The sequence below is a fragment of the Trichomycterus rosablanca genome, chromosome 4 (genome assembly GCF_030014385.1).
Source record: "Trichomycterus rosablanca isolate fTriRos1 chromosome 4, fTriRos1.hap1, whole genome shotgun sequence".
NCBI lineage: Eukaryota > Metazoa > Chordata > Actinopteri > Siluriformes > Trichomycteridae > Trichomycterus > Trichomycterus rosablanca.
Window position 1 is genome coordinate 6,450,426 of NC_085991.1, and position 26,976 is coordinate 6,477,401.

A 26,976-nucleotide genomic window follows, 5' to 3' on the forward strand; every position below is an offset into this window, starting at 1 on the left:
ATTTGATCTAGGCGGACGATAAACCAGCAATATCAATAAGGGCTTTGACCCAGCTATTTTCAGAGCAAGACATTCAAAAGAGGTAGTAGGCTGAAGAAACACTGTATGGACCCTGTAGGTAGAGCGATGAAGGACTGCCAGTCCACCTCCGCGACCAGTTGTGCGCGGCTTATCAATATACTGAAAGCCGGGGGGGGTGGCTTCATTCAGTGCCAGGTATTCACCTGGTTGCTGCCATGTTTCAGTCAGCAGAATAAAGTCAAAGTTATTGTCCAAAATGACGTCAGCTATAATAGGCGCTTTGTTGTTAATGGAGCGTACATTAAGCAGAGCGAATTTAGCGATAGAACACGGGGCGGGGTTATGCGTGGCTGACCAATCAGGAATCTTCGGAATTTGCCGCAATAATGAATTATCCACTGAGCGTTGAGGTTTGGAACAGCGGCGGCTCAAGCTCCAGATGCGGGGGATAAATCCAGGTTTTGCCGCTTGATAGCTCCAGAATGGAGTGGAGCGGGAGCCACGGTGAATATAGCGTGGACGACGAGCTATTCCCAAGTGTAAACAGGTATGAAACACAGCAGGAGGGAGCCTGTAGCTCATGTCCTTAAGCTGTATAAGTTCGCTGGCAGTATATGTGGTTGCCATAGTGATTTGCAGAAGCACTTCGGGACCCCAAATGACACAGAAAACTACTCCGATTAGCACCAGGACACCCTCAGCGGCTACAGCTGCTAGGAGCTGGCTAATAAAACTCATTGTGACATACTACAGAAACACAGCCAAGTAAATACATCAAGCAAATACACCACGTTAGCCTACTAGTCACAACCGCTAGCCTACGTCGTGAAAAAGCAGTTTTATTTACTCATCAAGACATAAGGAGGAACAAACACACCACAGACGAGAGAGTACAGACTTACTCGGATGAAGCTGGTTTGTACCGGGCGGGTAGTGAAAGGGAAAGCTCGTGTTAGGCAGGTATCAGTGTACATGTATGAGTAACAGCACAGCAAACAGCAGATAGCAGACAACAGCAGCGGCAGAAGGTCCAGCCGGGAAGATATTCCAGTGTAAGCTTTCGGCAGATAATACATAAAGTCCAGTAACGTAGTGTGTCCAGACACCTAACACCTAAAAGACCCTAAACATAAAAACAACTAAAACAAGAAAAAAAGAAAAGAAAAGAAAGAACCGTAGGATTAGTCATATATACAGTATATATATATATATATATATATATACATATATATATATATATATATATATATACAACAGGTAGTTCCGACCTTACTATCTGATTGGTTGAGAAGCGTTCTAACTGTGCTGATATTCGTGATAACAGCACGGCCTTTTCACACCACAATGGTTCGTTTGTGGTGTGAAACCTTCGGTTCGTGCCTGCGACCAAATCACAGCCGTGATGTTATTCCCGATAACACACTCCCTCTCGTGTTCTATTGCTTAAATATATATATATATATATATATATATATATATATATATATATATATATATATATATATATATATTAGGGCTGTCAAACGATTAAAATTTTTAATCGCGATTAATCTCAGAATTTCATATAGTTAATCGCGATTAATCGCATTAAAAAAAATCTTTGTAAATGTTATAGAAAACAAAGATTTTTATGTGAAATGTTACAATTAAAATGGTGAACACATTTTATGCTAAATGTACTGATGTTAAAAACTGCTGGGACAAGAGAAAACTGTAAGGGAGTTTTATTCACTCACATACTAGGCAGTAAATGTCAGATTGTAGTTTAGAATTTCTCCATCAGCAAACATTGTAGATCAGCGGTGCTTTAGGTGGGATAAGGCGTAGTTATTGTAACAGACTTTTCTGTGGTTGTATTGTGACAATGGTTTGATGGCCGTTTCTACACGAAGTGAGTGTGTTTTGACCCTTTGGGGCTTCCATAGTGCATGGACTAACGTGCTTGACTCAGCTTTCCGGTATTTGGTACCTTAACAGAATAAGTTAATAAAAGTGTTCTGCTCCCGACAACTTGTGAATATAGCGTGTATTTATTTCTTTATAAGTGCATCACTACAACGCTCGGTTACATTATGTTAACAAACCGCAAATGAAAAACGGTGGCAAGTCCGACATTAACACGTTTTTAATGTCGGACTTGCCACCGTTTTTCATTTGCGGTTTGTTAACATAATGTAACCGAGCGTTGTAGTTCTACCAGTCAAGTCTCAACATTAACTAGAATTTGCGTTAACGGCACTATTATTTTTAATCGCGTTAAATTGAAATCGCGTTAATGCGTTATTATCGCGTTAACTTCGACAGCCCTAATATATATATATATACAGTGTATCACAAAAGTGAGTACACCCCTCACATTTCTGCAGATATTTAAGTATATCTTTTCATGGGACAACACTGACAAAATGACACTTTGACACAATGAAAAGTAGTCTGTGTGCAGCTTATATAACAGTGTAAATTTATTCTTCCCTCAAAATAACTCAATATACAGCCATTAATGTCTAAACCACCGGCAACAAAAGTGAGTACACCCCTAAGAGACTACACCCCTAAATGTCCAAATTGAGCACTGCTTGTCATTTTCCCTCCAAAATGTCATGTGATTTGTTAGTGTTACTAGGTCTCAGGTGTGCATAGGGAGCAGGTGTGTTCAATTTAGTAGTACAGCTCTCACACTCTCTCATACTGGTCACTGAAAGTTCCAACATGGCACCTCATGGCAAAGAACTCTCTGAGGATCTTAAAAGACGAATTGTTGCACTACATGAAGATGGCCAAGGCTACAAGAAGATTGCCAACACCCTGAAACTGAGCTGCAGCACAGTGGCCAAGATCATCCAGCGTTTTAAAAGAGCAGGGTCCACTCAGAACAGACCTCGCGTTGGTCGTCCAAAGAAGCTGAGTGCACGTGCTCAGCGTCACATCCAACTGCTGTCTTTGAAAGATAGGCGCAGGAGTGCTGTCAGCATTGCTGCAGAGATTGAAAAGGTGGGGGGTCAGCCTGTCAGTGCTCAGACCATACGCCGCACACTACATCAAATTGGTCTGCATGGCTGTCACCCCAGAAGGAAGCCTCTTCTGAAGTCTCTACACAAGAAAGCCCGCAAACAGTTTGCTGAAGACATAACAACAAAGGACATGGATTACTGGAACCATGTCCTATGGTCTGATGAGACCAAGATTAATTTGTTTGGTTCAGATGGTCTCAAGCATGTGTGGCGGCAATCAGGTGAGGAGTACAAAGATAAGTGTGTCATGCCTACAGTCAAGCATGGTGGTGGGAATGCCATGGTCTGGGGCTGCATGGGTGCAGCAGGTGTTGGGGAGTTACATTTCATTGAGGGACACATGAACTCCAATATGTACTGTGAAATACTGAAGCAGAGCATGATCCCCTCCCTCCGGAAACTGGGTCGCAGGGCAGTGTTCCAGCATGATAATGACCCCAAACACACCTCTAAGACGACCACTGCTTTATTGAAGAGGCTGAGGGTAAAGGTGATGGACTGGCCAAGCATGTCTCCAGACCTAAACCCAATAGAACATCTTTGGGGCATCCTCAAGCGGAAGGTGGAGGAGCGCAAAGTCTCGAATATCCGCCAGCTCCGTGATGTCGTCATGGAGGAGTGGAAAAGCATTCCAGTGGCAACCTGTGAAGCTCTGGTAAACTCCATGCCCAGGAGAGTTAAGGCAGTTCTGGGAAATAATGGTGGCCACACAAAATATTGACACTTCAGGAACTTTCACTTAGGGGTGTACTCACTTTTGTTGCCGGTGGTTTAGACATTAATGGCTGTATATTGAGTTATTTTGAGGGAAGAATAAATTTACACTGTTATATAAGCTGCACACAGACTACTTTTCATTGTGTCAAAGTGTCATTTTGTCAGTGTTGTCCCATGAAAAGATATACTTAAATATCTGCAGAAATGTGAGGGGTGTACTCACTTTTGTGATACACTGTATATATATATATATACAGTGTATCACAAAAGTGAGTACACCCCTCACATTTCTGCAAATATTTTATTATATCTTTTCATGGGACGACACTATAGACATGAAACTTGGATATAATTTAGAGTAGTCAGTGTACAGCTTGTATAGCAGTGTAGATTTACTGTCTTCTGAAAATAACTCAACACACAGCCATTAATGTCTAAATGGCTGGCAACATAAGTGAGTACACCCCACAGTGAACATGTCCAAATTGTGCCCAAAGTGTCAATATTTTGTGTGACCACCATTATTATCACTGCCTTAACCCTCCTGGGCATGGAATTCACCAGAGCTGCACAGGTTGCTACTGGAATCCTCTTCCACTCCTCCATGATGACATCACGGAGCTGGTGGATGTTAGACACCTTGAACTCCTCCACCTTCCACTTGAGGATGCGCCACAGGTGCTCAATTGGGTTTAGTCCATCACCTTTACCTTCAGCTTCCTCAGCAAGGCAGTTGTCATCTTGGAGGTTGTGTTTGGGGTCGTTATCCTGTTGGAAAACTGCCATGAGGCCCAGTTTTCGAAGGGAGGGGATCATGCTCTGTTTCAGAATGTCACAGTACATGTTGGAATTCATGTTTCCCTCAATGAACCGCAGCTCCCCAGGGCCAGCAACACTCATGCAGCCCAAGACCATGATGCTACCACCACCATGCTTGACTGTAGGCAAGATACAGTTGTCTTGGTACTTCTCACCAGGGCACCGCCACACATGCTGGACACCATCTGAGCCAAACAAGTTTATCTTGGTCTCGTCAGACCACAGGGCATTCCAGTAATCCATGTTCTTGGACTGCTTGTCTTCAGCAAACTGTTTGCTGGCTTTCTTGTGCGTCAGCTTCCTTCTGGGATGACGACCATGCAGACCAAGTTGATGCAGTGTGCGGCGTATGGTCTGAGCACTGACAGGCTGACCTCCCACGTCTTCAACCTCTGCAGCAATGCTGGCAGCACTCATGTGTCTATTTTTTAAAGCCAACCTCTGGATATGACGCCAAACACGTGGACTCGACTTCTTTGGTCGACCCTGGCGAAGCCTGTTCCGAGTGGAACCTGTCCTGGAAAACTGCTGTATGACCTTGGCCACCATGCTGTAGCTCAGTTTCAGGGTGTTAGCAATCTTCTTATAGCCCAGGCCATCTTTGTGGAGAGCAACAATTCTATTTCTCACATCCTCAGAGAGTTCTTAGCCATGAGGTGCCATGTTGAATATCCAGTGGCCAGTATTAGAGAATTGTACCCAAAACACCAAATTTAACAGCCTTGCTCCCCATTTACACCTGGGATTTTGACACATGACACCAGGGAGGTTCAACGACACATTTGGGCACAATTTGGACATGTTCACTGTGGGGTGTACTCACTTATGTTGCCAGCCATTTAGACATTAATGGCTGTGTGTTGAGTTATTTTCAGAAGACAGTAAATCTACACTGCTATACAAGCTGTACACTGACTACTCTAAGTTACATCCAAGTTTCATGTCTATAGTGTTGTCCCATGAAAAGATATAATGAAATATTTGCAGAAATGTGAGGGGTGTACTCACTTTTGTGATACACTGTATATATATATATATATATATATATATATATATACACACACACACACACATACTGTTAAATATAGTACATACATTGTTAAATATAGTACGTGAGGCTAGTTGATATGCTGGAAGCTTGTTAGTTATTGCTTAACTGCCTGCCAATGATGGTTGGGTATCAGTTAAAATAAATTGGCAATATTGGCATCTCTAGTCACAACCATATATATCTAATAATAATAATACCTAATGCCTATCTATTAATGGCTACTTTTAACATGTCTCAAAGCACAAGTTATTTTCACATGGTTCAATACACGTGACTATATGTTTGGTGTACTTCAAGGGCCTTCCAGTAACCAGATTTAGGATAGAGCAGCCTGAGTATATGAGTATATGATGTAATCATGTCAGCATGGGTCAACATGTTTTATACCTTATGGAATCCATGCAACAAAGAATATAAGCTGTTCCAAAAGCAAAGAAGGGTCCTAACCAGCATTATTACGGTGTGTCTAATTAAGTGGCAGGCGAGTGCATGTAAAGTTCAGTCTTAACATTGAGAGTAACTTAAGAAGTTACTCTCAATGCCTCAGGCTCTGAATTCCAAACAATCCACCACATTCTGCTACAGTTTAAAGGCAGTTTTGGTCCAGAACGTTCTGAATTGTTTGGTTGACTGTTGGTAAGAAAACATGTATTACTTATTTCTGATCTTTTGGTGTCTTTCTTTTAAGTTGAGTATAGAGTCACTGTTGGCATTAAACCAGTAGTTCAACAAAAGGAAAGTAGGAGTTATTTATGGCTAACTACTGATGTTTTAAACATATATAACCCTATAGTTGAGTTGCACCGGCCAATTCATCATTTTATTTGTTTTCAAATCCACCTGCATTGTTCTTTATAGTAAAACGCAACAAATACGGCAATTGCGTCATCCAAGCAAGCTTCCCGCTTTTCCCAAACCCCATTATCCCCCACTCCTTTGAACCAAACGTTTTGTTGGGGTACTGCATGCTGAGGGACTGCACAGTATCTAACACCCCCCCCCCCCCCTCCCCTCCTCCTCCAACTCTGCCTCTCCCACCCCTCTCTCTGTCACATGTCCCTTTCACAGCATAGAAAAGTTTCTGGATTAGTGCGGAATTAGCACAAAGCCCGGCGCTGCAAAGTAGCCAGCAAGCGAACAAGAGGAGCGAGAAAGCAAGAGCCTGAGAGAGAAAAAGAGAGAGAGAGGGAGAGAGAGAGCGCAAGGACAGTCACACTTCCAGCAGCCCGAGGCCAAGTCCGCAAGAGCGGAGAGGACCTTCATCCCTCTGCGAGAGGACAGCACTTCATCACTATGGAGGAAAAGCAGTTCACAGGCATTTTGGTAAACCTTTCTTACTCTTCTCACTATTTGTCTACCTGTCTGATACAACCATAGATTATATATTCTTTATGCCTTTTCAGTGTTAACGACTTCATTCGGCTTGTTTGTTTCTGCGCTAGACTCGTGACATACCTTAGCTGATGATAAAAGCTGGAATGAAATGACTCATTCAGGTTGCAGGTTAAATTGAAACTGAAAATATTTTTTCACCACACGACAGACATTCTTTACTATGGTGTTTGTAACTTTAAATCAGAGTAATGGTATAGTTCACATTATTGTCTGTGAATGTGAGTCTGTGTGTGAAAATTAAAATTTAAAACATTAAAATAGTCCTTAATAAAGAAACAATTACTTAAAAAGAAAGTAAAACCAACAATAGAAGTTTTTCTCCATTTAATTTGTATCTTATCTGAAATGTACTGTCATTTCAAATCAGTTTACTGCAAAAGCGATTAACCCTAGTGTTGTCTTAAGTGTCAAAAATGATCCACCAATATGATTATCAACATAAAATCCCCTCTTTTTATAGTGACTGCATATATTCTCAAAATAAGTTTGTGATAAATGCAAGGTTGTTTCTTTATGTAAAATAGATTTGGGGTTAAAATCTGATAATTAATTACTTATTGTAGGAGTTTTAGTGAACGCTGGTCATTTTTGACGCTTAGGACAGGGGGAGTATACAGAATGGGGGTTAAAAAACCCAAAACTATACTGACTATATATTTCTGTGGATGAGAGTTGCTGTTGGATCTTGTTACATTTATCACCATAGTTTATATTTCAGTCAAATAAGCGTTCACTTTGAAGTTTCTTTTGCTGCCACATTTTTATTGTTATAAAACGGATCTGAGACTTTGGGTCATTTTGCAGACCGATAAAAAAAACAGTAAAAAACAAATGATTCATCAAATATTCAAGCCAGAACAGTACTTATTAGTACTACTGTACATATTAGTTTTCTCAAGAAGCTTGAGATGTACAGTTGTCGTACAACTAACTCGGATCAATGAGTCGTTAATTCTACATACAGCATTAGGGACATTTCTAAATATTAGTTGTTATACTGATAATGTCATCTACCGATATTATAATCATAGTAATAAAATTGATATAGCACCTGTCACATATCCAAGAACTCTTAGAGAGAAACTAACATAACTAAGACTTGGAAAAGAACAATAGTAAGCAGTAAGAGATGGTCAAAGAGAAATCCAAAGTTTGGGAGGACCTGCCGTACACTGATGTGAGTCTTGTATGTGTCTTGAACATAGCAAAAATAATAACGTATAAAAACCTGTCACAGTTTAAAAAATACAATACAATACAATAATAGATGAAGCAGTATTGGAATTTCATAGATCTTAAAGAAGATCTGACAATAAATATGAAGTTTCTTTGATTAGTACATTGATAATAAACCTACAGTTTACCAGAGTACAAAAATTGGAAATTGTGGTAGTTCAAATAATCATAATTAGCTCAAATATTTGTGATGCATCAGTGCACAAATTTAATCCAAATACGCTTCTAATCTTTCGATTTAAAACAAAGCAAGCAACCACTTAGTGGGATTGAATAATGAAGTAGCGAATACATTTGCAAGCATACTACTGCTGGGATCCAGGCTTCAAATCCAGAGCAGTGCTATCAGCCGGACAAGGATTGAGGCTAAGTCTCAGTCAAGCAATGTGGTGCCATCCTGTCCGGGGTGTGATACTGCATTGCGCCCAGTGATTCTGGGCAAATCAGACTTGCTGCAATCCTTAACAGGTTAGAGCACTGGTAAAAATGAAAAGAAAATCTAGTAATTATACAATGTTTAAAGTTAAAGTTGGTATTTATGTAGAAAAGTTAATGTAAGAAAGAAAACTAAAGTAGATAAAGTAGCGTCTCTTTAATCTGGACACTTCAATCTGTGTTTTAATCACACTTTGTTTCCTGGTGAAACCGGACCGGCCGCAATCCTGACCAGGAGAAAATGGTTGATGGAAATGAAAAGGAATGAAAAATGTTTATATGTACAGTCTATAACAATTAGGGCTGCACGATATATCAGTTCAGCATTGTCATCGCGATGTGTGCATGCGCAATAGTCACATCGCAGGACGTGCGATGTCACAATGCAAATTAAATCAAATACGTCATGCGACAACTTTTTTGCTGCTTGACACAAAACGAAAATTCTCATTTTCCATGACATATGTACACCAGTGTGTTTGAAATCCTAGTGAGCTGCCTCGCTGTCTTACTGCCTACAAATGCAGCTGCCTGAGTAGAGAGGATTCTAATAAGTCATTAACTTTTATAAGGCAGGTTATTCGAACGCGCTACTTAGCGAATCCATTGAGTTTCGCGTTTAGCATTTAGCATCTTGCCATTAAAACCAATAGAATGAGGTGGGACAGCGCTAACTTGTCAATATAACATCTCGATTCGTGTACAGAAAACGGTTACATTTGCTGACAAGCCCAAACTTGCAAATAAAAACACTCGTTAAAAATCAATAATTATTTATTTACGTTTGAAAATAACTTTGTCCGCACCGTCAGCCATGTTTAATTTTCTGTGAGAAAAGAGATGCCGCAATGAATTCTGGGATTGCCTTTATCACTAAGGACGCGTCGGATGCTCACTCGTTCTTGAGTCAAAATAACATTGAAATATTAAGATGCCTCAGTAGTGAGCTTAGTAAGGCATCTCGGATTTGGAACAGGTGTATAGCTGCTCTTTTGTTTGTATAGTTTTTTTAAAAATAACGTTTACTACTTGAAGAGGTTTTGATTGTGAAATAAAATATTAAATGACCCATTTTGTCAATCCTGTTAATTCCCTCATGTGATATTAAAGCTTTCTTAGTTTAATGCTCAGTTTCAACCCAGTACAAAGATGTAGCTGGACATAATCTCTTGTATCCCCTGTAGGCATCACCATTTTTTCACATATGAGCCCCTTATTTAGAGTAAGATACATGCATTATTAATATTATTAATAATTTTTTAAATATCGCAATATTTATCGCAGGACGAAAGAAAATCACAATGTCAGTTTTTTCCAATATCGTGCAGCCCTAATAACAATCCATTTTTAAGAGCATCTATTAAATCATAGCCAAACTAGTATCATGTTTAATTCTTAATATACCCTCATGTTTAGGGGCTTTTGATTTGCCCCAAATATATACTTGTTTTAAGGTGCCAAATCTCTGCAGGTAAAACGTTACTGTCAGATCAGCTTGTCATCATTTTGCCAAGCTTTGTGCTACCGTATAATGAAATCTACAATTAGGTATATATATAGATTGTACAGATTAGCATTTTGCAATCAAAATCAGAATCAGCTTTATTTGCCAGGTATGCACACATGAGGATTTTTTTCTGGCTGTTAGTATCTGTACAATATACAGACAAATTCTATATATGTACAAAAATATACAAATAGTATAAAATAACTAGATACACAGAAACAGAATTAGAAACAGTATATGTACAGTGCCTTGTACATACATGTGTTGACATTTTGTCATTATTTAGTTGCAATGCATCTGTTAAACTGTAATATGATTTTACTTGCCCATGAATCTACCCCAGTATTTTGTCAGCTCATTAAGTCTTGGAATTGCAGTGTTGTACTAAGTGGTCTCATACTGTTTCACTCTCTAACTCTTCACTGTAGCATTAATACAACATATCACAGTTTGTTTTTGATGTTCGCATGCCCTCGTGCTTCATTATTTGTTCTATAGACGCTTGCCTCAGGATCATGAAAAATTCCTCAATGACTGCTGATTAACTTGCCTATCAAAGCAGATAAAAGGTCAGACTTGACTGATCAGAAATATGTGATATCAGTAAAATAAATTCTGGGCTTATGTGCAGATCTTGACTGTCCTTTTTTTATATACGTGCCAACCAACATTGCCGCGATGACATAACTGACTTAGTACATGCTGTTTGTTTAAAATGCCATTATAGTACACAAAGGACGAAATGTGCTCATATGGATCCATCCATCTATCCAGCCATTCATCCATCCATCCATCCATCCATCCAGCCATCCCCCGAATTCACAACCATATCAGCCAAGGCCTCACGAAGGATTGGCGTCCAGTCTGAGTATGTTACTGTGTTGTGCCCAGTAAAATGGAAATCCTGATCATTGTTGTTTATTTATTAGAATATATGCTTGGTTCAGTTAATGCAGTCGTAAGCTGCACTGTTTGTGTTGAAATGCACTAGACGTTTCATTCCAGACAGGCCGTCTACATGCTTATTGTACAACAGATCCCAGTAGAACAATAACAATTTGAATCAGCCTTATTTAAAGTTTGTGATGTTTCAAGTCAGTGAAAGGTTTAGGATTGTGGTGTTGGCGTGTTGGTTCAGTGTTGTATGTAGTAAATTAGCTCTGATGAGCAGGTATACTACCTAAATGTGAGACCTGCTTTTTCATCCATGTCAGCTTTTTAATTTGGACATTTTCTTTTAGTTTGTTTTTTTTTGCTGGATTATTTAATATCATCATATGTTCCAATTGAAGGATAATCAGCTAGCAGTTTCAGTGACTGCACACAAGATGACGTTGTACTGCTTTGATGCTGCATCCAGCGACCCCCCCCCCCCCCCCCCCCCCCCCCCGTGTTCTTTTATAGCCTGTGCTGCTGTCCTGTTCCTTAAAAAAATCTCCATCCGACTGCTACACCGATTTTAGAAAATTCTTATAATGAGGTTATAGTAATATTCTTGTCATATTGTTATAGTAATAATACAGTATAATAATTGTACATGATGATGAATAAAGCTAGAATGCTAATTCTCATAGAAAACTTCCATTCAGGTTATGATACACTGTATGAACAAAAGTATTTGGACACCCTTTCTATTAGTTTAATTTACACGTTTCAGCAACACAATTGCTAACAGGTGTAATAAAGCAAGCTCCATAAAAAGCTTGGTTTAAAGAAACACAAGTGGCCTGCTCAGAGCCCTGACCTCAGCCCCACTGAACATCTGTAATTACATTAACATTTTTAGCATTAAGCAGCTGCTTTTTATCCAAAGCACTCTGACAGTACATTGTCTAAGCAATTGAGGGTTAAGGACCTTACCTAAGGGCCCAACAGTGGCAACCTGGTAGTGGTGGGGCTTGAACCAGCAAACTTTTGATTACTAGTCCAATACTTTTACCACTAGGCTACAACTGCCCTGTAATGAACTGGAACATCGGATGAGGCTTTTTTGACCAACATCACTGCCCAGCCATACAAATCCAGACCCAGTGCAACCCTGACCAGGATAAAGCGGTCAATGAAAATGAAATGAAATGTGTTAGTCAAACAATTGTAGGACAAAAAGTTTTTAGTCTTGAGTGGGTGTCCCACAGTGATCCCAGTAAACAACAAAGCCATGTGATCTCAACGCCTCACACGATGGCAGGGTGGGGCAACGAATCTCAAATGAGACACACCTTGGCTCATGTGATCTTAATGACTCATATGTTGGCAGGGTGGGTCTCAAAGGACTTTTAGGTGGGATGCGAAACGTCTTCAAGAACCTAAAAAGAAGTTCATTCATTCTCTGCATTTAGCAGACGGCTTTATACAAAATGACATATGTTACAGTGGTGGGGCGTGAACCAGCGACCTTCTCATTACTAGTCCAGTACCTTAACTACTAGGCTCAGCTTGCCCAGTCCAGTCTAGTCGCCTTCAACTTAAACACTCAAGACTATCATAACCTGGATGACTGAGATCTACACAGATCCTTGTAAATTCGCATTTGAATGAAGTGAGACTGTTTTAGAGTCTATTGATTGCTACTTGGTCATTAGCATCATGAGCATTCTATTGATCATGATGATTAGACTATGAGATTGCGCTCTGTCATTTTCATTTTTCTACAGCAGTGCTCTTGCGCCGTTGACACTTAGGGTCCCATGCCAACACTACCGAACAGGGGAGTGTTAAACCGGCAGCTCACTACAGCCTGCATTTAATAATATTGACTCAAAAAAGTGAACAGATAAGCTTTTGGCACACACCACTCCTCTTCCCTAGGCATACAGATTCACGCTGCTGTGGACAAAGAGGCAAAAGTCATTCAGCCGGTGAATGAGCCCGTGATCGACAAACCAATTCTGAAGGTGCGCTTTGTCTTTTGAAAACCGGACAGTTTTGCTTACTTTGCAGTATCTGAGCGAAGGAAGTGTCTCCTCACAACAGGAAAGATTGCTGTTTATACTCGCAACACAATGGCATACAATTTGGTGCCAAGGCATCGAATAGGCTTTTTCTTCTGAGGACGGATGCTGTTCGGCTTTAAGAAGCTCTTGATCTGTAGACAATGAAAAATCAGATCAGCGTAGTGCATCGTTTTGATCCTTGAAGTGCTTATCGTCCTTTTTTTGTCACTTACATAACAAGAGTTTGACAAAGCAGTGTGGAAAAATGCAGACACCACCTACAGATGTCTAATGTTTAATAAGGACACGGAAATTTAGCTGAAATGGTCCAACTCAAGGGTGCAGATGGACATTGAAGTGACCTGCTTTACCCTATTGTCTTTTCATTCTACTTGTCTGTGTGCTTTTTTTTAAGTGAAAAAAAAAAGGAAATATTAAACATTTAGACACTTTTGGCTTTGACAGCTAACCAAATTGGGTTTATGTTCACAAAAATAGTTACATAAGAATCGTTAACTCCCACAGTAACTTAAAAACTTAAAAACTATCAATAAAATGTTTGCAAATAAATATAATGATCACGCGTGTCTAGCACGTGTCTCAGCTTTACTACAGGACTGAACTTTTCAAAGCAACGTCTCTGCTAATTAGAGCTTTCGAAATTACTTAAGCAACATATTTAGCTGCTCGAGTTTTTTTTTTTAAGCTGGCCGTGCATCGTGGTGCCTTCAGGGCCATGGGAACAGATGTGGCGAGGTCAAACGCGATTTCTGTTTTGGTTTCAGGCCTTTGCAGTACAGTGCACCCAGCCTGGGTCAGCCAGCCACTGCGGAGAGGGCACAATGCGAGGACAAGGGCCACCAAATGCTAAACACGTCCACCGCTGCGCTCGCTTAAATAAATAAATAAATAAATAAATAAAGCTAGTCTGAGCCAAAAAGCCCCATTGAGCCTCAGACTTTGGATTCCTGTTTGAAGAAACCACTCAAGCTGAAAATTTCGGTTTTCTAGCTTGCTTCCTTTCTCCTTTTATATCTGAAGGCGCTTAGATCTGGGTTGAAGCTAAACAGAAATACCAGGCCAACAACAACAAAATATCCAGGGTTCTGTTTGGCATTATGGTTCAGCGATCATAAATTGTCATTTCTTGTGATTATCATCACTTTTAACAGTTGAATAGAAAGGCTTTAACGGCTTTTCACCCCATATTTAGGTAATTTGTTGCGCTTGAACCTAACCTGCTCCCCCTGTTGTCATGCTGAATAGAAGATACAGGCATGGGATGAGGAGGGGTTCACAGTTCTCAGGGTATTTCCCTAAGGCAAGCCCCCCTTCCGCAGTATTTATTATCACTTTGATGCTTTCCGTGTCAAAGGGTCTCCGAAACCGTTCTCACTCATCGATTGCAAAACTAGAGCAACTAATATCAAACAGCAGCTCTATTACCTTAACTTACATTTAGTTCGAAACATTTCTCCCCTACAGTCAATCATCCCATTTATCACTTCTCTTTCGTCCGGACGGTCCCATATGGTCGTCAAAATGTGCACTGTGCGTGCATTTTCTGGCTTGATTTGTGCCCAAGCCTTTTCACTGAGTCCCGCTCTCCCCAGTGGCAACGCACACTCTATTTATAAAGAATTAGCAGCTGGGGCCATTCCAGAAGGGGGGGGGGCATTATCCTGGAAACTTCGGATTATTCCAAGCGTTGTAAATGGTTCTCCTGTGTCCCTACACGCTGACGGGCCTGCCAGAGGTCCCACACTTACGCCTTCACGCACACAACACAGGAGTGGCACAGGAAGTTGTTTTTCAACCCTAGCTCTAAACATTTGTCTGGGCAGTGGGTCATGCTTTGCTGTTGGTGTGCTCGGGTTGGGACTTCGGTGAGCTAGAGAGATTAAACTGCCAGCATACTTTTGAGCAAAGACATTTAAGTAAAATGAATGTCTATTCATGAGAAGACAAAAGGATTCAGCATATGATTGGCTACAAATTAACATAGCATACTGTATCATCTAAGTCTTTTGTTCCATCATCATGGCCTTGGTCACTGGACATATACCTGTATAATTGGGAGTAAAGACCTCTGCATGCTTTGACTCCCCAATTAGGAGTCGTAAATTGCTACTGTGCTACTCAAATATACACCAAAAGTCCAAATAGAGTTTTCTGGAAATGTAGGCAAATATAATATATAATATACACTGATCAGCCATAACATTAAAACCACCTCCTAGTTTCTACACTCACTGTCATTTTATCAGCTCCACTTACCATGTAGAAGCACTTTGTAGTTCTACAATTACTGACTGTAGTCCATCTATTTCTCTGCATGCTTTGTTAGCTCCCTTTCATGCTGTTCTTCAATGGTCAGGACCCCCACAGGACCACCACAGAGCAGGTATTATATAGGTGGTGGATCATTCTCAGCACTGCAGTGACAATGACATGGTGGTGGTGTGTTAGTGTGTGTTGTGCTGGTATGAGTGGATCAGACAGCAGCGCTGCTGGAGTTTTTAAATACCGTGTCCACTCACTGTCCACTCTCATTAGACACTCCTACCTAGTTGGTCCACCTTGTAGATGTGAAGTCAGAGACTCATCTACAATGATTGCTCATCTATTGCTGCTGTTTGAGTTGGTCATCTTCAGTTTGAGTTGGACCATCAGTGGTCACAGGACGCTGCCCACGGGGTGCTGTTGGCTGGATATTTTTGGTTGGTGGACTATTCTCTTTAAAAACTCCATTAGCCTTATGTGTCCATGTGTCTTATCCACACATACCAGCACAACACACACTAACACACCACCACCATGTCAGTGTCACTGCAGTGCTGAGAATGATCCACCACCCAAATAATACCTGCTCTGTGGTGGTCACATAAGAGACCTGACCATTGAAGAACAGCATAAAAGGGGGCTAAAAAGGTATGGTAATTGTAGAACTACAAAGTAATATGGTAAGTGGAGCTGATAAAATGGACAGTGAGTGTAGAAACAAGGAGGTGGTTTTAATGTTATGGCTGATCGGTGTGTGTATATGTATGTATGTGTATATATATATATATACACACACACACACACACACACATACTGTCGTAACATCGTAGTTACATCGTGTGTAACTACACTATTAATAGTATAATAATTAGACACACTATTTTGTACACCAGGGCGCCTCCTGGAATGCATCCAGTTTACATTGCTACTCAGGCGGCAGGAAGATGTTTTATGTAGGGTGCTGCCAACTGCATCTAAATGAAGTGAAGCAAGGCGATTCAAATGGACCCCCAACCCACACCCCCTGTTACACCCCCCTCCCACACACACAGGGGAACTGAAATAAAAAGCTCAAAGAAGCAATAACCGCTTGGCGTTAAAGTTACCAACAAAACTATGAACTTTTACCTAGCTGCTGTGACAAGTACTGAAAAATCGAACCTATACTGCCCAGCAGCAGCAGTGTTATCGGTAATCTCATGTTTTTCATGCAGTTTGATGTTTTGCTGTGATTAAGCTTAAAAATAATAGGATGTTGTATCCAATTTGTGTAGAATGTTTGTGGTGCGGTTGCATTACAGTGAGCTGTGACAACATTAGGATCTTTCTGCGTTTAGGTGGCAGTTTTAATCTCTTTAAACAGTGCAATAAAGTCTGGATTGTGGATGCTTGTGGGTCAGGTAATGGACTAGTGATCAACAGGTTGCAAGGTCAAGCCCCAGTTTCCTCTCTCTTAAACTCCTGAGCAGTTGCTTGCACTGTAGTCGGTAACAATTGTTAGTCACTTTGAGAAAAAGCATCTACTAAATACCACAATGCTAACACACTGTCTGAAATCTGGCAACCTTTGGGTTATTTTAAGCACAAATGCTGACAAACTGACAAACCTCTTGTTTAAATAACAGTAAATATCCTAAAAAAATCCTAAATATACAGTATATCTATTAATTTTTTTATTTTTTAGCTGCACCCTTGCAATGATTTATAAATCACTTGATGCTAGCTCATGCATTAGGGCCCATGTAGCACTCTTCTGGAATTTAGTGTGGTATGTCACTCCAGAGTGGATTTCCACATGGCAGTGTGTTTTGTTTGTTTTAGGTTGACATTATGTGTAGACAAGAAACTTGGTTCTTGGTTCCACCTGGGAACCTATTCATGGGTTTAAAAATTTGCCAAATGGTTTAAAATTAGACCCGCAAAATGAAACGTAACTCGTTCCTCGTTGGCTGAAAAGGGCTAACAGTAACATAACAATGTTTGAATGATTTGTTCAACCCTGTTATGGTGTATAGCTTAACGATTATTGCTTTTAACTGCACTACAGTAATCAGTGATTAAAAGCCTTTATTTAGACTTCTCAGACATTCAAAGATAAACAGACTCAGTAAAAGGCTAAAGGACTTATGTATGTGTTTATGTATTGAGTGCATTTTGTCTCTTTGGGGATTCCATAATCAATGGAAAAGTGTGCTGCTCTACACACGTGATCATCTCTCTGTAGTCTGTGCTGCGTGTCAAAAGAACAAGCCAGTAAGGTTTTATGTTCCTGATAGTTTGTATATGTAGTGTTTATTTCTTACTTTTTAAACTCAGCAAACTCTAAAGACGCTCCGCCTCAAACTGCAAATTAACCAGTAAACATGAGGCACTTAAATGGTATGACAATGAAATGAACAAACGTTAAATCACTAAACACAAATCTTACATTTTGAACTGCACAGGAAAAGGCTCATTTTACAGTCTATGAATTAGGTAGGGCCTTACTTATATTTAATAGTGCAGAAATGCTTTCTGTCGACAGCCCCAGGATTTTTGTTACCGTTCAAGTTTTTGTTTGTTTCTCGAACATGCCCCTCAAGATTGCAAACAGGCTGCTGAAGCAAGAGGTGGCGTATCAAAGCCGGGCACTAAGCACGAAAAGCGACATTTTTAGTCAGCAGTAGTATTTTAGCTCTCACTGAGGCTCTCTTGTTCAGCTCGTCAATAGCACCGACGTGCCTGGAATAGAAAATACCTGGTTAAGCAGAGATGCTTGAAACACTTCCTCCCTGGCAAATTTAACGACCGCTCGTCCCTTCCTCTGGTTTTCAGATCCAGCACCAACGGATTCTCAATTCACCCTTACGTTTCCTCTTCTGTCATGTGTCTTTAAGTGTTGCGCTCTTTGTGAACTTAGAAAAAAAACAGCCATGCTGTGTCTTGTTCCATTTTCTTGAATGTTACACCATTCCTGTAATTCCCTCTGATTCTCTCACCACTTTGAAATGACAGATCCAAGAAAATTTGATGACTCCCAAAACTTTTTATCCATTGATCGACCGACCAAACAAGGATTTTGAGGGTTTTCAGGCTGCTTGACTTTTTGCCCACTTTATGTTGTGGATTTGATTTTGAATGGAAAAATGTAAACTTAATTTTCCTCCCGATCTAGTCGTATCCAATTATCTGACTGCGTTAGCGTTTTCGCTACTGTTCTTGACCTCCACTTCTAGCTGAGGAGAGCCGTGACTAACACACGCCCCTCCGACACGTGTGCAGTAGCCGACTGCATCTTCTCACCTGTACGAGGTGGGTTCATATGTGGATCAGACTCTCGCATGGAGAGTCACGCACTCATCCCATAATCCCTCGTCTCATCCAGCAGAGGTTGTAATTGCATCCGTTATGAGGAATCCCCTCAGGCACCCTCCCTATGAACAAGCCAACGATTGTTTGTGTAGGCGCCCAGCCTGCCGGTAGCAAAGCTGAGATTCAAGCTCCCGAGTTGAAGATGTCAGCTCATGTGTGCTAGTGTGTTTTACCGCTGCTCCACCTGAGAGCCTGATAATATTTAATCTGACGGGTTTTTGGGAAATTAGAAGCCCATTGAACAGCAATCATAGCTGCAAGCCTTTATGGATACTTCTCTTCTCCCATATTTAAATTATCACACATACTGATCCGGTCTTGTCCCAGAAAAGCTGGCATGCATTATACAACAGTGGTTTCATGCCAAAATATGCACATCTGCTGTCCAACACACTGGGATTTATTAAATAAATTAAAACAAAAAATGGCGTAATGTTGGGGATTTGTATTAGTATGTAGTATTATTTAGTTTTGTGTTGTCTCATGTAGTTTTGTGTTGTTGTGTGTAGCACCTGCAGGTCCTGGAGGAAAGTTGTTTCATTTCACTTTACACACACTGTATATGGTTAAAATGACAACAAAGCCCACTGGACTTTGTGTCGTAAGAAGGTTCTTAATTAACAGTTAACCGTCAACCAGTGACTTTAGCTGGTTTGGATGTGCTGGTCTGTATTTAGACAGACCCTTTTTGTAGACGTCACCTGCTTTTTTCATGGGACAACTGTCCAGGGACAATTAGTGGTTCCATGAACCTTCCACTTGCTTATTATTGAACCAGTGACAGGGTTAAATTTTAAGTCTATGCCGACCAGATATAACATTATGACCACTGACAGGTGAAGTGAATAACACTGATTATCTCTTCATCACGTACCTGTTAGTGGGTGGGATATATTAAGCAGCAGGTAAACATTTTATCCTCAAAGTTGATGTTAGAAGCAGGAAAAATGGACAAGCGTAAGGATTTGAGTGAGTTTGACAAAGGCCAAATTGTGATGGCTAGACGACTGGGTCGGAGCATCTCCAAAACTGCATCTCTTGTGGGGTGTTCCCGGTCTGCAGTGGTCAGTATCTATCAAAAGCGGTCAAAGGAAGGAACAGTGGTAAACCGACGAAAGGCTCATTGATGAGCTACTGTAGCTCAAATTGCTGAAGAAGTTAATGCTGGTTCTGATAGAAAGGTGCCAGAATACACAGTGCATCACAGTTGCAGGGCTATTTTGGCAGCAAAAGGGGGACCAACACAACATTGGGAAGGTGGTCATAATGTTATGCCTGATTGGTGCAGACGTTCAAAATAAAAAAAGGTTTGAAAACTGTCCCCTCTACAGCCACCCACACTCACAATTTACATGCAAGTGCGTGTAAATATGTATTGTTACATTAAATGAAAATATCTCAGATCTTGTCGAAGGTAAATCAGATCTTGTCATTTAGCAGAGGGGGTGGGCATGAGAGTGTCAGCTACAGTTAAATGTCTATTGCTAATCTAAATAAAGACAGCGACGCAGACAAGTTTGTAACAAGGTTTGGCATTTCACTCCTCTAATGAGTGCTAAACCAATCCAGTTACCAGCGCCAATTGCCCCCAGAACAAACTCGTTTGGGATTTCTCTTTGTGATCAGCCTTTGTGTGTCCCCTTTTTTGTTTCACCTTCCTTGTTCTCAGAGCTTTTCGTACCGCCATTGATATAGAGCTGTCAAAATAGTCAAGTGTTCATATCCTCATTAGAAAAGCGGTCATTGTGCGTGTTCGGCGAGACGCCGCTGCTTTTTGACTAATAGAAGTTGGCTGCAGCCCTTGGACGCTCTCTAATGACCGGCAGCGTTAAACGTTCCCCTTGCCAGGCCCGTGGCGCGGGCGCTACTCGCTGCCTGAAGCAGTGTGGCTGTGATGCATAAAACCATCAAATGAATCAGACACAAACACTCTTCACTGTAGCGTGCATGCTCGAGTCACTAAGTGCTCACAAGTTTACGGTACAGTGTGTGTTCGGATGTGCTGTCAGGGATTTGGGGCTTAGGAGGTTTAAACAGCAACAGTTTAGGGAAGATCATTTTCTTTCCCAACATGACTTCAGCCCCACTGAACAGATTTGGAATAAACTGGAGACTTTCTTGATGACATCAGTACCCATACATACATACATACATACATACATTGACTGAATGGGCACAAATCCCCACAGACATACTTCCCAGTCTTCTGAAGTCTTCTCAAAAGAGTGTCTGTTGTTATAGCTGAAATGATCACATAGAGGTCACTAAAATAGTATTACCATTTTAGTACCATAAGTTTTGAAATTGACAGTCCAACAAGCTTATGGTCAAGTGTCCAAATACTTTCAGCCATACAGCGTAATGTCTATTCTTTATAGCCATAAAGATTACATTTTAAAGCATGGAATTTAAAGCTACAACGTTATTGTATATTGTAAATATCTAAACCAATTTAGAATTTTATGTCTGCACCATACATTTTCAATAGGAGACAAATCTGGACTGCAGGCAGGCCAGTCAAACACATGCACTCTATGTCTACAAAGCCTTACAAAGCAGAATAACCCTTACTCTAGTATTGTCTTGTTAATGTAGCTGTGGACTTTTTAGGAGTCCTAAATCTCTAAAATCCCAATATTAGAAATGGTTATAAGTGCTTAAGGGCCCTTGCATCAGCATCGCTCCTGTTGCATTATGATTTGACTATGCTAAACTATGAAATCATGCCAGTAGACATCCTTTGCCCTACTTTATAAGGAAGGCCCTACTTAATTCATGACCATGAAACGAGCCTAGTCGAAATGTCCAACATATGGAAGCGTAAAGCAGCTAAAAACACGACTTGGGTAACTGAGTTTGGAAAACTCCCAATCAATTCCATGGACTCGCTGGAGGGTGTGTCAAAACACGGATGAGAATTTTAATATTTGAGACGGCGCCTTGCACCGTCGCTTAATGTTCTAGGTTTACATTCAACCGTTAAGGTAGCTGTGCTGTGTATTGTAGCTTTCATTTATTCTATCATTCAATGTATGAGTGTAATTTAATGGCTGCCGTGAATTGTGGCACTTTTCTTTAAAAATCCATGAAATCTGTGATTTTTGAAAAATGGGCCCTATTTAATTTAGAAAAGGTATTAAACCATGAGGCATCTGGCATTCTTCATGTAATCCTACTGATTCTACCAGACAAAGAGGTTGGAAATTGATAACTTGGGAATAACCAAAGTAGTCAGATTTAATGCTAAACAGTGGACATAATTTAAAAACTGTGTCAACAGTAGGGGCCCTTTTATTAGGTGAAGCCAATATTTACCAGGCTTGTCTAAATGCGTATGGATACAGTGCATGTAAAGTTGAGGTGATGATTGTGGATGTTGCCCTCATCATATTAACTCGAGGCTTGTTTATTGAACGGGTTTCCTCTTTTGTTCACCTTCATTAAATGCTCATTAGGCTTCTGGCCAAACGCCTGTCAACTTTTGACACCACCAACAGGAGACTCGTTCAAGGCCACGGCCAAGAGCATCTATTGAGAGCTTTCTTTTGTGCCAAGATTTCACTTTCTCTTCAGTATCTTTTCCCATGCATTGTGACGTTCCTATCCTCCTTCCGGCAAATGGCACCTTCCTGCAACAGCCCAACAAAGACAAGGAAAGGCCATCCCGGAGGAGGCGAGGAAGAATTACAGGGAGTGTGGAGCGGCACGGAGGAAGGACAGTGTCCGTCCCTCCTCTGGCCTCTTGCAGGATCTTACCAAAGACTTGGCAATGTCGACGGACAAGGATTTGAGAGTCAAGTGTCTGTGAATGGGAAGCGTTGGTGGTCTGGTTGCAGCTGCTTGGAAAACAAGTGGAAAGAATGGTGAGACAGTGTGGTAGCACGTACCGTGGAAGCACACAGCCCCCTCGCTCTTGTCTTTCATCTTGCGAGCTTTAGGCAGCTAAGCTAGCAGCTCCCCGTTATTCAGTATGCAGCCGAAGTGCCTGGAATGACAACGACTCCATTCATGGTAGAAGTAGAGGCAAGGGCTATGGATCTGCTCTGCCCCCCCCCCCCCCCCCCCCCTACCGTGTATGTGAAGGCGGGGGGTACTTTCTCCAACTTAAAATAGAGCAGAAAAGAGACTGAAAAGGAGGAAGGGAGGTAAGGCAATGGAATGGATGAGGGAGAGAATCAAGACCGAGCGAGGCGAGAGGGGAGGTGGGAGTGAGAGAGAGAGCGAGTCCATGCCGAATGACTGAGAAAGGCGGAGAGGAAGCAGAACTCCCTTAGACGAAATGAGGTGAAAATAATTTAGGCATTAATCAAGCCCGGCCAATAGGAAGGTCTCCGCCTCTCTTCTCGTGCACACGCTTTCCGCGAAACCGAATGGAAAGGTGTGAATGAAGTACTCGAGAGTGGATCTGAGAGAAACCGCAGGTGCTGCCAAACCATGTCAGAGTCCTGCAACACCGTGGCATGTCGGGCAGATCAGGTCAGTTCATTACGTTGTTTTTTGTTTACTTCATCTTACTGCATCTGGTAGAGTCACTGTAACACTACAATAGCAAGGAAGTTCGTTCTCTTACGAAAAAAAAACAAGGCGGAAGCATCAGCTGAAATGGAAAGAACATTAAGTGGGAAGTTTTGTTTTTATTTCCCGAAGTGTACAATCTCGGAATAAGAGCACAATAGTACGTTAACCCAAGCATCAAAGCGGCAATTGTCTCGAGCTGCCCGGACGACGGCGCAGGGTCCTGAAAGAATTGAATTAATCAAGGCCAAGTATTGTTTGCACCGCCTTATTTTTCAGCCATCATTCAGGGGGCCTGTGACGACTCAATAGTCCAGGGACCACGTGAGGAGGGGGACGCAGCTCCTTAAAAAACAGACCACGTGTGGGCTGACTGAAAAGTTTTTATAACTAATTGCAGTGGGAAGTTTGGGCCGCACTGGCAGAAGGGCCGATAAAGTCTGTAAGGAAGTGGGCAGCAGAACTGTCTATGAGAATGACAGAGGGAAGGAGGAAGGTGTCCAGGCTTTTCTGGAAGGCGGCTGGCTTATATTTATGTCTTTACTTTCTCTTTTTGTTTTTTCTTGGCCTCCCTTTTTAGACACCGGGGCACTTAGCACTTAAACAATCACCAGGAAGATTTGTCAGGAATTAAAAAAGTAGATATCCTTGAATATTTACATGTCTCGTTTGCCCCTTCTTCCGTTAATGCACTTGCAAAAGCCCGGTGCACGTTATTCAACTTTATTACCTGCAATTTCTACTTTCTGATTACAGGTTATTACACACCACAATATTAGGTCCCAGAAAGATGGGGGCTAGGAACACGGGGCTTATCATTTAAAGATTGTCCTGGTCCTTGAGATCCAGCCAGGACTGTATTAAGGGTGCATGCATTAATTCAGAATTAAATGGTTGCCTGTAATATCCAAAACTCTGAGGAGACACTTCTAATGGTCTAATCTAATGCTCTTCTAACTTAGTGAATGAGAGCTCCTTAGCAAGCCCTTCCAAACGATTAGGGTTTAGTCCTGATGACTACTAAAAGGACTCCTGTCTGATTGACCTAAAGTCTTCATAAAACCTGTGACTTTTCACATAACCTGACAACAGTTTAATGCAGCTTCTGCAAGTTTTTATTCAGTCAGAGGCAATAACATACACAGACAAGGCATAACATTATGACTACTGACAGGTGAAGTAAACACTGATTATCTCCATCACGGCACCTGTTACTGGGTGGGATATATTAGGCAGCAAGTGAGCATTTTATCCTCAAAGTTGGAAGTGTTAGAAGCAGGAAAAATGGGCGAGCGTAAGGATTTAAGCGAGTTTGACAAGAACCAAATTGTGATGGCTAGACGACTGGGTCAGAGCATCTGACTGCAGTGGTCAGTATCTATCAAAAGTGGTCCAAGGAAGGAACAGTGGTAAACCAGCGACAGGGTCATGGGTGGCCAAGGCTCATGATGCACGTGGGGAGCGAAGGCTGGCCCGCGTGGTCCGATCCAACAGACCAGCTACTTTAGCTCAAATTGCTGAAAAAGTTAATGCTGGTTCTGATAGAAAGGTGTCAGAACACACAGTGCATAGCAGCTGCAGGGCTGTTTTGGCAGCAAAAGGGGGACCAACACAATATGAGGAAGGTGGTCGTAATGTTATGCCTCATCGGTGTATTTGTATGATAATATATAATATATTACTATATGTTATGGAACTCTTTAGTGTAAATAGCTACACACTGTGTGTGCAATTTGTCTGGCAGCTCTTAAGATGGTAGCTCAGCAGTTAGGGTACTGGACTAATAACCAAAAGGAAGCCAGTTCAAGCCCCACTGTTGCCAAGTTGCCACTGCTGGGCACCTGAGCAAGGCCCTTAACTTTCAATTGCTTGAACTGTAAGTTGCTTTGGATAAATGCCGAAAATGTAAATGTAACTTGCATTTGTAGATGCTGTAACAAACTGACAAGACTTGAGGGCAGTTGTAGCTTAAGGTACTTGACTAGTAATCAGAAGGTCACCGTTCAAGCCCCACCACTGCCAGGCTGTCACTGTTGGGCCCTTAAGCAAGGCCCTTAAACCTCAATTGCTTAAACTGTATACTGTCACAGTATTGTAAGTTGATTCTTGTTATTATTCCTCTACTGCTGTAACAATTAAATTTCCCTACAGGGATCAATAAAGTGTTATCTAACAGAGACTTGCACAGATCAGGCTTGGTTACTGTTGGTTGTCCAGTATCGGCCAATACGTAAAGCTTTGATTCTGGTATTCTATCAGTAAATAAAAACTAGGATTAATGCATCCCTAGCAGTATGGCTTCATTATCATTTCAGTAGTGTGTTTGTAAAAAAGGTACATTTTATCCTTTTATCTTCATATTCTGGCTGGTGGTTTAAAGTAACGTCTGCTCAGCTTTAACCATTCTGATTATTCAACACTGCTGATGCATACCCAGTGCAAACGGCTACATTTATTTCATGTGGTATTTCGTTTTAAGCAAACAAAACAAGAGAAGAGTTGGAAAATGTGAGGTAAAATATTGCTTAGAGGACATTACAGGCTAATCATTACATTCCTAATATCACAGTAATTGGATGAAGGTGTGGAAAATGTACCAGTTGAAAGTAATCCCTGACGACGCTTAAGATCAGTGGCTGTGCTTGAAAAGCTTAACAGCGATTTGCCACACAGCCTACAGCATCCAAAACGTAAAGCAGCTTTAGCTTACTGTGTCCAGGGACTAATCTTAGTTTCGCAACATTTAACACACTACGGTTTTCTCCTATTAGGTTTAAAAACCAAGCCACCCAATCATTTTAAAATAAGTTGTAAGAACTGTCACCTTTTACCCTGTTATGTACAGCCCTGCTTCCATAGACATTGTTGCATTTTTGCTTTCAATGGCTTCAATTTGCTGTTAAATAAACTTAAAATAAACATATAAAAGAATGTTTAAATGTTTTAACATAAGATACAGTAGAAAAGCAGGATCTTTTTCAGATTTTTTCGAATTCTGATTTCTTTTTTTTATGTTAAAGAAGAAACCCTATTATTAAAAAGTTGACCTGTACAATCCCGGCAGGTCGTCAGTTTATTGCAGTTCACCATACACTCATACACTCAATACTATAAATGCCTTTAAAGGCTCAAAATTCTCAAAACACACTAAATTTTGTAAATACTTAAAATACTGTAAATATATACTGTAAATACTCTAAATACTCCAAGTAATTATTATAAATACTTAAAATACATTATATACTCTGAATACTAAACATACAGTAAATACTCGTCCTGATCAGGGTGGTAAATAGGATGGTGAATCACCAGAAAACACACTGTAAATCCTTAAAATGCACTAAATAATCTAATACTTTCAAATACGTTAAATACTCTGGACACACTAAATACTGTAAATACTCTAAATGCTCAAACACTAAGTACAGTAAATACTTCAAGTAAAGGTTTTTTTTTTTTTGTTAAATTGTCTTTAAATTAAAAAGAAACCTGACTATTGAAAAGTTGAGACTTTGATGATCAGCAATTTGAGCCAAAAGGGCTTTTTTTACCCTTCATATTTCAGCACAAATTGTATAGGCAAGTATGAAGGATTTAGTAGCTTAGATTTGTATTTGTGTAAATGCTGTTTGTCAAATTTTGAGAAGATCACTGCACTGCTGATGGTTTCCCTCTGGAACTGGCTTCTATGGGCTGTCGATT

General features: G+C 40.8%; 1 protein-coding gene and 1 long non-coding RNA gene across 4 annotated transcripts in view; one reads left to right on the plus strand and one right to left on the minus strand.

Moving 5' to 3' along the window:
- Window positions 1-26,976, minus strand: part of LOC134312177 (uncharacterized) — a 121,428-nt gene that overhangs the window by 63,899 nt on the left and 30,553 nt on the right. The gene's annotated exons all lie outside the window — the stretch shown is intronic.
- slc6a9 (solute carrier family 6 member 9) overlaps window positions 1-26,976 on the plus strand; it is a 61,857-nt gene that overhangs the window by 10,279 nt on the left and 24,602 nt on the right. For 2 of the 3 annotated variants that reach the window (XM_062993902.1, XM_062993903.1), the window contains one exon: window positions 6,688-6,942. In XM_062993902.1, the coding sequence (XP_062849972.1) occupies window positions 6,913-6,942 (30 nt within the window). In that variant the 5' untranslated portion in view covers window positions 6,688-6,912. Of the gene's footprint in view, window positions 1-6,687; window positions 6,943-23,134; window positions 23,236-26,976 lie in introns of those variants that run through there. The other variant, XM_062993904.1, reaches the window with a different exon arrangement.